At 36.5% G+C, this 9,559-nt stretch overlaps 1 protein-coding gene across 1 annotated transcript; it reads right to left on the reverse strand.

Annotated features, from left to right (window-relative positions):
* Positions 1-68: 68 nt before the first annotated feature.
* Positions 69-9,559, reverse strand: LOC148869473 (putative clathrin assembly protein At5g35200). The gene is made up of 16 exons (XM_088971561.1): positions 9,288-9,559; positions 8,269-8,387; positions 8,116-8,185; positions 7,462-7,559; positions 6,847-6,988; positions 6,657-6,757; positions 5,342-5,425; positions 5,144-5,194; positions 4,974-5,039; positions 4,827-4,892; positions 4,596-4,676; positions 4,386-4,463; positions 2,159-2,305; positions 1,985-2,060; positions 1,582-1,697; positions 69-816 (listed from the first exon to the last, which is right to left on the reverse strand). Exons 2-16 carry the CDS (start codon positions 8,365-8,367, stop codon positions 454-456), a joined length of 1,638 nt encoding a protein of 545 aa, XP_088827687.1. The 5' UTR covers positions 8,368-8,387; positions 9,288-9,559; the 3' UTR covers positions 69-453.

A 9,559-nucleotide genomic window follows, 5' to 3' on the forward strand; every position in this document is an offset into this window, starting at 1 on the left:
GATACAAGAAAATCAAAAAGTTCAGTAGTTAAAAAATAGGATACAATGTAAACAAATCACAAGCACTATGCTGAACCATCAATCCTTTCATATCCAATCTTAACCAAGATTTTTGTATCCTTAATTCATTCATATCTCAAAAGTTTACAAATCATCCACCTCTCTTTTTGAAAACCTAATTCTCAATAATGAAAAGAATTGAGCTTCCTGCTTAATCACTAACAACAGAATGCAGGTCACAAAATCTTGGTAACATTATTAGGAACCCTTCTTCATGAATAATCAATACCCAAGAACTCTCCCCCTATAACTGAACAACAATCTTACGCTACCAACTACACATACATATGTTACACAAACGTGTGAAGACCAGTTCTTTCTCTCGGCCTCAACAAAAACCCCAGTGGCCACCAGTCTTCTCATCTCCATTTTCTCAGAAAACGACTTCCAGTTCTAAATGAGTCCTGTATTATAGGGATTGTAGGTTGGCATGGGCACACCAGGGAAATATGGGTGGACTCCGGCTCCATTCGGATTACCAAAAGGATTTGAAGGCTGTTGGTGCTGTGGACCCATCATCATCATCTGTTGCTGTTGCAACATGAAAGCTTGCTGTTGCTGGGCCATTGCTGCCATCTGAACAGAAGGGGGTGTGGCCACTGCACCCGAGGCAAGGAATGGATCATGTGCTGATTGTTGCATCATTGGTCCTGTCATAGGCATTAGCTCCCATGGATTGTAGCTGACATTCTGGTTGGCTCGCCTAAGCGCATCATCGTATAAGCTGTCCAATGTAAGCTTGTCCAGCCCTCCAGCCTTTATCCCAAGTTAAAAAGTATTAGTATGACTGTTCTACAACAATTTTGCTTTTTCTTTTTTTTTTTCTGTTTCCCATTTTTGACCCATAAGCACAAAAACAAAAAAAAAAAAAAAAAAAAAAAAACAAGATAGGAAGGAACCCCCTTTCTTGTCCTTTACACATGCATGCATGAGTTGGCAGGGGACTCCAGTTTCTGTTTCTGCCAAGGACATCTACCGGGACAAATCAATAGAACCAGATAATCTCAAACATCTGATTTATTGACTTTCCAGCTTCAATACATTAGTATGAAGAGAACTTGGCCAATTGCAGTTTTAGTTTTTGTACCAAAAAATATCTCTACGAGGACTACCAATGGTGAGTGCCAACAACCTTGGATATGCCCTCCATGTACAACACAGATCAAAAGGCAGGTTCTAAACATCACGGTTATATGCCAACTATGTATAATACAGATCAATAGCTTCTTCAGCCCATCTATTTTGACTTGATAATTCATCGTTAAGAGAACCTATCACCATTTATATACCATATGGCATTCTTGCTTCCAAAAGCTACTCAGTCATAGGCTCAAACATCATAAAAGCAAAACTGTTTTTAAATTTTTTTATAGTAGTCAAGAGGACAACACTTGGGTCTAGGATAATTGGATGAATAAATTTTACTAAACCAACCCTCAGATCCAGTGACAACTGAATGGTAAATGATTCAGCAACAGGAAACTCATGAAAGAGACAAATTGCAGAACATGAGAACAATACCAGTTTGCTTGCAGCTGTAGCACTCTCATTTGAGCTTGGAGCAGTTACAAGTGCCAATTCCCAGCCTGTAGTTCCATTTACAGGAGGACCAGAAGGGTTGGCAGTTGATGGATCAGCTGCAACACCCCACCGGAAAAAATAATTTCTAACTATTGATTTCAACTGAAAAACAAATCCAATTTCAAAACCAAGATAATAAGAAAATTTTGTGAATTCAAAACACAAAATAACTTCTAAGTGTCATTTTCTTTTTCTTTTCCCCATGGCAGGAATAGATTGTAACATATAATAGAGTTAAGAGGCAAAAGTCGCAAAACCCATGAATAAAGTCCTTCACATAAAGAATAAGATCTTCATATCATTAGCTACTTAATTTTATTATTGCTCTTAATGGGGAACTCACCAACTGGAACAATAGCCAGAGCCAGAGCATTTTGTTCATCCAGTTCCGATGCAGCAGGGGTGGGGTCCTTCAAATCCTAGTTACCAAGTAACCGATACTGTCAGGGAGACTGGCTCAGAATTATTAAAATGATCAGGTTAAATTAAATGAAGAAAGTACGGGTTGAGAAATTACCAATAAATCTGGTTGTTCAGAAACAGAATCTTCAACTTTAACTGGTTCTGGTGGAGGTGGGGATGGTGGACGTTCCTCCTGTACTTCAGGGGTCTTCTTATACTCTATAGCTAAAACCACCTTTGGAGCATCAATTTTATCAATGACCTTACATGAAAGGAAAAAAGGAAACATGGTGAGCCTATAGTAGTAGTAGTAATGATGATAATGATGAACAAGAAATTAATATTTTCCCCATAAAATTATCCGTGTTCCTAGAAAACCTTAATCATATTCATAATGCTACTGAAATGACAAAAATAAGTGGTCACTTTTGGAGAAAGCTGATGAGCAAAAATAAAGACACCTCATTGGGAAATTATGATACCTGGATACCTGTACCAAGGTTCAAAGTACCGATACGATATGCCCCATATCGGGCGTACCGTATTGCATCTTTTTACAAATGCTACAGTTCGAAAAGCCTGTTTCCAGGTGTTTCGGACCCCCATTTTTTTAATAATAAAAAACAGCCTATAATCTTTCCAAAAAACTAAAGTTTGAAAAAAAAACTAAAAAAAAAAATAAGTGTTTTGGCCGTTTCTAAGTACCGATACGATACGGCCGAAACTCGTATCGTATTGATACTTTGAACCTTGACCTGTGCATACTGGTTTTGGACACAATATGTAACTAATACAATACCAGATACTGCATGGACACTTCTGGAGTATTCTAGAGAATTATCTCTCTCTCTATATATAAAAGTTAAATTAAATTTGGCAAGACTTCTCTTCTTCTCTTTTGGTAAGAAATTTTCTTTGCAAGATAGACCCCCATTTCACCTTAAGGAACACCAGCCTTGCCAATAAATAGCACATCTTCTGTTTCGCCCAAATTAATGGAAAACTATATTTAAGCTCCAGAAGTTTATTTTGAAGAGGTTTTCTTCTTCTCAGTAGTGAAACTCCAGCCCTCTTTTTTTCTTGGTTAGTGAGGTTCTAGCAGATAAACTGAAATCCAGTAGTGAGACTCTGCTAGTGATCGTATCTTTTTCTATAATTCTTTCTTTTTGCATTCTTCTCTTGTTTCTTTTGTTTACCAAGCAACCTCAAGCTCTTGTTAATTCCTGCAATTTGAAAATGTCCTTGCCTTTTGCCTCCATAATCTTGCTTGCATCACACACAAATAATATCCAAAAACAAATACTTAACAGGTAACCAGGAATCATTTACATACAATCAACAAAACTGAAAATGTGGACAAATATCTAGTAGGTATGGAACCTCAGTATTTCAGTTCAAGTTAGCCACAAAGAGGTGAAGTTCAAGTTGAAGTTCTCAAAGGGATAAGAGAAAGCCATGTCCAAAACGTTTGCACACAGGTTGGATGGTCAGATCAATTAATGAGCTTTCCTAAATGACCTAAGAATCTTCATGAACAATTTTCAAGTAAACAAATGAAACATTTGGTGGTTAATATAGCTTTGACAAACTTTTAATACAAGGTGGGTATAGCAATCATATGAACTATGGGATCCAATGGATGGTTTGTAATAGCAATAGGATTGCTCCAATGACAGAAATAGGTGGGTTGTCTAGTGAGTTCACCCAATCGACCCTGTACGGATATTGAGAACAAATATTCTCCATGATGACAAGCTAGATCAGTTTGTAGACTGAGTACCAATGAGCTGGCCCAGCCCAACCCATTCTTTATTGGGCTTGGACAAAATTTTAGGCCCACAGGATTGGGCTCGGGCTCTAAGCACCAGGCCCATCAATTTTTCAAGCCATGCTTGGGCTTTCTCAAATAAGCCCAGACTAATAATATTACATATAATAAAAATGTATAATTGTATATTAATAATAGTTTATTAAATTACACTGTAAGTAGGACTTGTATCCAGACCAGGCTTTGGGCTTTATATAAGGGCTGGGCTCAGCCCGATGGTCAGGCTGGGCTCGGGCTTGGGCCCTGAACATTTTCTGTTAATAAAGAGTCAAAGCCTGGTTCAGCCCAGGAACAGGTCTACAACAAGCCAGTCACTATCTACAGATATTTTTTAACAAGCCAACGTGGAAGAACTTGTATGCAATCATCCATAAACCAATTTCAAAGTTCATTCTAATTCCTAGTAGCAAACTGTATTTTATATTTCTTTGCATGACTTAGTGTAGTTCATCTTTATAGTATTTTTAACCATTTGAGCTGAATTTATTGCTAATTACCAAGAGGAATTCCATACCTGATCCTTGCGAACTGTTGAGGCTCGGGGAGCATCTTTCACATACTCTTCCATGGCCGTTAGAAATGATGCAGGAGGCTGCATTATTTACAAATAAATGACTAAGAAAAAGTTAAATTGATGGAAAAATAAACGGAAAACATTAAAACAATTTACATCATCCAAATAAAGAAAAGGCTATAATTGGAGGTTGACTAGTTAGACAAAAACCTGCTCGATCTTGATGAATCTTTCTCCACGCCCAAGATCAAGGCTTTTACATATTTCATAGAACTCTGACAATCTCTCTGCCTGAAAGCGAGGAGACAAAGAAATTAAAACAAAAAAATAAATAAATGAAAGTGGAAATTCTTCCCATTTACAAACAACATAAGGCTAGGATGGTATTTCTGACTTCTGAGCACTAAATCGTAAGAATAATCAATGTATGAAAATGCATACCTGTTGTCCTGCCCTCCTGTATATCTCAAGACCCTTAATGGCATCATGGCGTTGCATCTCAAAGAACTGTAACAATCCATTTGTTATTTCTAAATGATTTACTTAATAGCCAAGTTATTCACCCATGGAGAAGAATAACAACTATACCTTGTCAACCAAATTAGCTGTGCCATCAGTAATGGCATTGTAAATCTTGATGCTCTCTGAAGCAACCTATCGAAATGGGGAAAAAAGTAAACAAGGGATAAGAATGCCATTATAAAGTCATTCATCTAAACCATGAGAATGAAAGCAAAACACCTACAAAATTTACTTACCATTGACACTGCTAACTGAATCACAAAATTATAAACTGCTGCTCCTTGGGGCTGCATATGAATTACAATATAAATGGTTTCTTATGAATAACATCAAGAACTGCAGAAAATATTTACTGTTTGAATAATCATGTAATAACAACACTACTAAGTGGGATGAAAACCTATTAACCATGAAGAGTAATTTATAAATGTTACCTGGCAACCAAGTACACGAAAAAGAAGCTGTTGCAAAGCTGGTAACTGCTCAAGCAATTCAACAGTGTCCAGATCCTTAGTTCTCTGTCAGCAGCAGACAAAATTATAATCAAGAATGAAAAGGTAAGTGACATTAAGGTGTGAATTCATAATCAACCCCCCACAATAATGTAGGTTTGAAATACAAAACGAAAAACACCCAATTTTGAGCCAAAAGCAAGTCCTAAGAAATATGTTCTTTCCCCAGTAAGAACACTAGATTTTGCTCAAGTAGCTGTTATCAGTACTCTCTTTTGCCAAATTAAAAAGCAACTTTTTTTTGCTCTGCAACTATGTTATCTGCTTGCAAAGTTAGAACCCTCCCTCTCATAGTCATGAAACTCCACCATCTCCTTCTCTTGGTGTAACTCTAACCCAAAGGATTGGACTTGCTACTCAGACTCTTATCAATATCCCACCTGATACTGACAGAGCCTCTCCTACTTGCTTTATGAGATTAGACATCTTTTAATGCCTAATTCATCTGTCTTGAAATGGATTCCAAGGGTCTTAAACACTAAGGCTGAAGAGAACATGTAAGTATTTAGCCAGCTGACTGCATAACCATGGGTGGACTCTGTTCTGCATTGGCATGTTCAACTTGTACATTACTTTTCATGTTCTCTTTCAATATAATATTTGGATCATTACCATTCAAAAGAAAGAAAGCTATCCCTCACTGTTTTTTTTTATCAGCAAAAACTATCCCTCACTTTATCTCTATTTCATTTGTCATTTCTTCCATTTGTTATCAAAACACCACCAAAAAGTTATAAAACCTTGATTTATCAAAAAAAATATATAGAACTTTGGGCAAAATGGAGCAATTCACGTTCATCTAGGATCTGCCTGCATCAGACACATCTTGATCTAGAAGCATAAAGTTTCAGTCACAACCTTTTACCCTTACCCTTTAAAAGGACAAGAAGTTCTTCACATGTCAATGCCACAATGGAAGTGAAGCAATTCTTACTCCATCCGAACAGGTCTTCAATTAAAAGATTGAACAGATTTTGCAATAGTACTAATGGATCATTTTTTTCCTTTTTTACCCAAAATAGCAGACTGGAAATCTTTAGAGTAAGAATGCAATACTGAAGTGAAGCTCATTTCTTTAATCCACCTTATTTGTCTTTCTTTTTCCGTGTTTAGTACTAGATAAAATTATTTAATTCGAGGAAAAGAATGTAAAACAAAGAAAAACAACAGACCTTAAATCAGGGAAATTTGAAACAGAAAAATAATGTTCTTAGATTCAACCGAATAATATTCTTACCGGGCGATCTGTCTCAACATCATACTTCAACACATGGAAGCATTCCAACCTCTCCTCTAAGAATAAAGCATATGTACGGACCCATGCAGAATAATCCCATGCTGAACATGTCATCAATAGAGAAGTCACACAAAAGATTTATTTGCATTTTGAAATCATATGGAAAGCATTTCCTTAGAAGAATTAGTACCATTTGGACTGGAATCATCTTTGAAGTGAGCCATGTTGAGAATGTGGCTTCTGCTCCTGCCATAATTAATGAGTCCCTCACGAAAAGTGGGGTCCACTTCTCTCAAAGCACGATGTATAACAATCAGTGTTTTCAAAGCAACCTAAACACCAAAAAGAAAACTGTGTCAGCCAAATTCCAAGAAATACAATTAAATTGATCGGCACTGAAACCATAATTTAACAACATAAACGTTGAATATAAGCTACTGACAATTGTCATTAGCAGGATATAACCAAGTTATCCATGTAAGACTGGATCCATGTGAAAGAGGTATAACCAACCATTCAAAGTTAAAAAGCAGAAGAAAAAGTACCCTCTTCACAGCTCAGGATATCAAAATAGCATATGAACAAAACTAAGAAGTGGTACTTTGATAGAAAAGTAGACTGAGGGATTAATAAGCAAGAAATGACACAAAGTAAACCAAAATCTTATAAAAAAGACAAACCAAATAGTCTTTATATTATACCCCTAAAAGCAACAATTGACATTTGTTGCTTTTAGGTTAAAAGCAATTCCATCTCCCCATGTTTAGTTAATCTAGCATACAATGTGATTTTACAATTCACATACCGCCCAATTATGTGTCTTTGCAAGACGCCTGGCAAGAGCATGGATGCAGTAGGCAACATCAGCACGAGGTCTTGTAGCCGAAATTGCAGCAAAAATAGCTGAAAAACAAAATGAAAAGATCCTGATTTATCAATAATCTTTTGTAAGAGAGGAGAAAATCAGAAAAATTATAAGCAGAAAGGAACATATACAACTCCATAAGACAGAATCTGGTGTCATGGAGGTTAGGTAAAGTAGGATGAGATTAACCCAAGGGTCATACAACAGATCGACAAACCAATTTAACAGGACACAGAAGATGACTTGAATTTCTCTCCTTCTTGAAGCAAGATAAGAATGTCTTCTATAGAAATAATTAAAGCAAAGACACTCTTTCAATAAATAAACATAAAAAAAAAACGTAAACTTTGAGAAATAGTTGGATGTGGTAAGTACTACACATCCAATGACAAGATATATTATCAGAATGAAGAATAGGTAATTCAAAGATGTAACAATATGCTAATCTTTCCTAAAGGAGAGAAAGAAACAAAGCCTTTAAAATGAAACATGATCAAAGCCATGGTTCAAGAAGCTATTCGGATATTGAAGCACAGAACAACACAGGTAACTAAAGCTAGATGCTTGTATATGTAGAGAGAGGCAACCACTCACCCTTTATATGTTTTTCTTTTGCCGGGTGTTCGACATGATTTGTGGCCTTAACAATGGCAATATCCAACTCCTGTCAAATTCAATATCTACCTTTAAAAAACTGAAGATTACCCAACTCCATAATTATTCTCATTAACATTTAACTTATCTCACCTTGTAATCACTGTTAACTTTGGCCAACCCAACAGTAGTGGAGTCTTTGATGGCTCCAAGGGCTTTCCTCAAGCTCTTTTGTGTACCTCCTCCAGACATGTTCTCCCGATTACAGTGTTCTACAAAGACAGAACAGAGGAGCTCCATTCCTTATATTTATTATTTTCTTTTTCTTTTTTCACATTCTACAGCCTCAGTAGAGAACTTAAGCATGATTTGAAAATAATATGGCTAGGATACATAATTTTGAACGATTACAAGGCCAAATCAGTTAAGCACTTGAAATTTCTAATCGGAACATTTGTTATTTGCCAATAAGAACTAATATTTGGAATTTAGATTTCCCTGACTATACGAGACAATTTGTACAGCCAAAGTTCAGAATTTTACATAGCGGCAGCAGTTGCCAATTGGCAAGCAAGAAAATGAGTGTTAATAACCTCAGCAGATAAAAATGAAACATACAACTCCATGAAACTCATATAGATCTATAGAGTCCAAATCAAAGCTTTACAGCCCCCAATTACGTCAGTAAATCCAAATCAACAACAAATAATTCGAAATGGAAAACGGAAGACAAAAATATTCCCAATCGACACCGGATGTCTCAACCCAGAACTCCAACCAACACAATTTCTGTACTGCAAAACCGTAACCGAACTAATACAGCACAGAAAAAACTGAACCATCATCATTTACTTCGAAACCAAACCAGAAAGAGATAAGAAAAGCCAAAACATAGATTCTAAAAAACATCATGAACAACAACAAGAAGTCAAGAACAGAAAAACCTTGCCTATGGTGAAATCAAAAAGGAAGCATACGAACAAAGAAGAAAAGGTAAAAAAAACAAAATGAACTCGATCTAATCGAACAGAAAACAAGCAAAATGAAATATACAATACTCTTGGTTACTCTCATAACCAAAAAAACTGACAAGAAAAAAGAGTGTGTTCTTGTTATTCCTTCGAATTCAGTACGAAAGCGAATCGAAGAGAGATCAGAGAACTCAAACTTACCTCAATCTGAATCAACACAGAGTCAGACTGTCAGAGAGAGAGAGAGAGAAAGAGAAGGTCTGAGGGAGGGAGGAGACGAGAAGAGGCAGCGTCGAGCTGGTATGGTCGGCGACCACCCAAAAATTCAGAGAAAAGAAAATTGAATAATTGGTTGGGTCGTCGGCGTCTTCAACAAATTTTGTATATTTTCATTTTTCAATTTTAGAGAGAGAGAGAGATTTCTGATATTCTCCTGCGCGCGCGCCTTAACCACAGTCAACTCTAAATCTTTT

The sequence above is a fragment of the Nelumbo lutea genome, chromosome 2 (assembly GCF_056320005.1).
Source record: "Nelumbo lutea isolate HS-2025 chromosome 2, American lotus-T2T, whole genome shotgun sequence".
In the NCBI taxonomy this organism is placed as follows: domain Eukaryota; kingdom Viridiplantae; phylum Streptophyta; class Magnoliopsida; order Proteales; family Nelumbonaceae; genus Nelumbo; species Nelumbo lutea.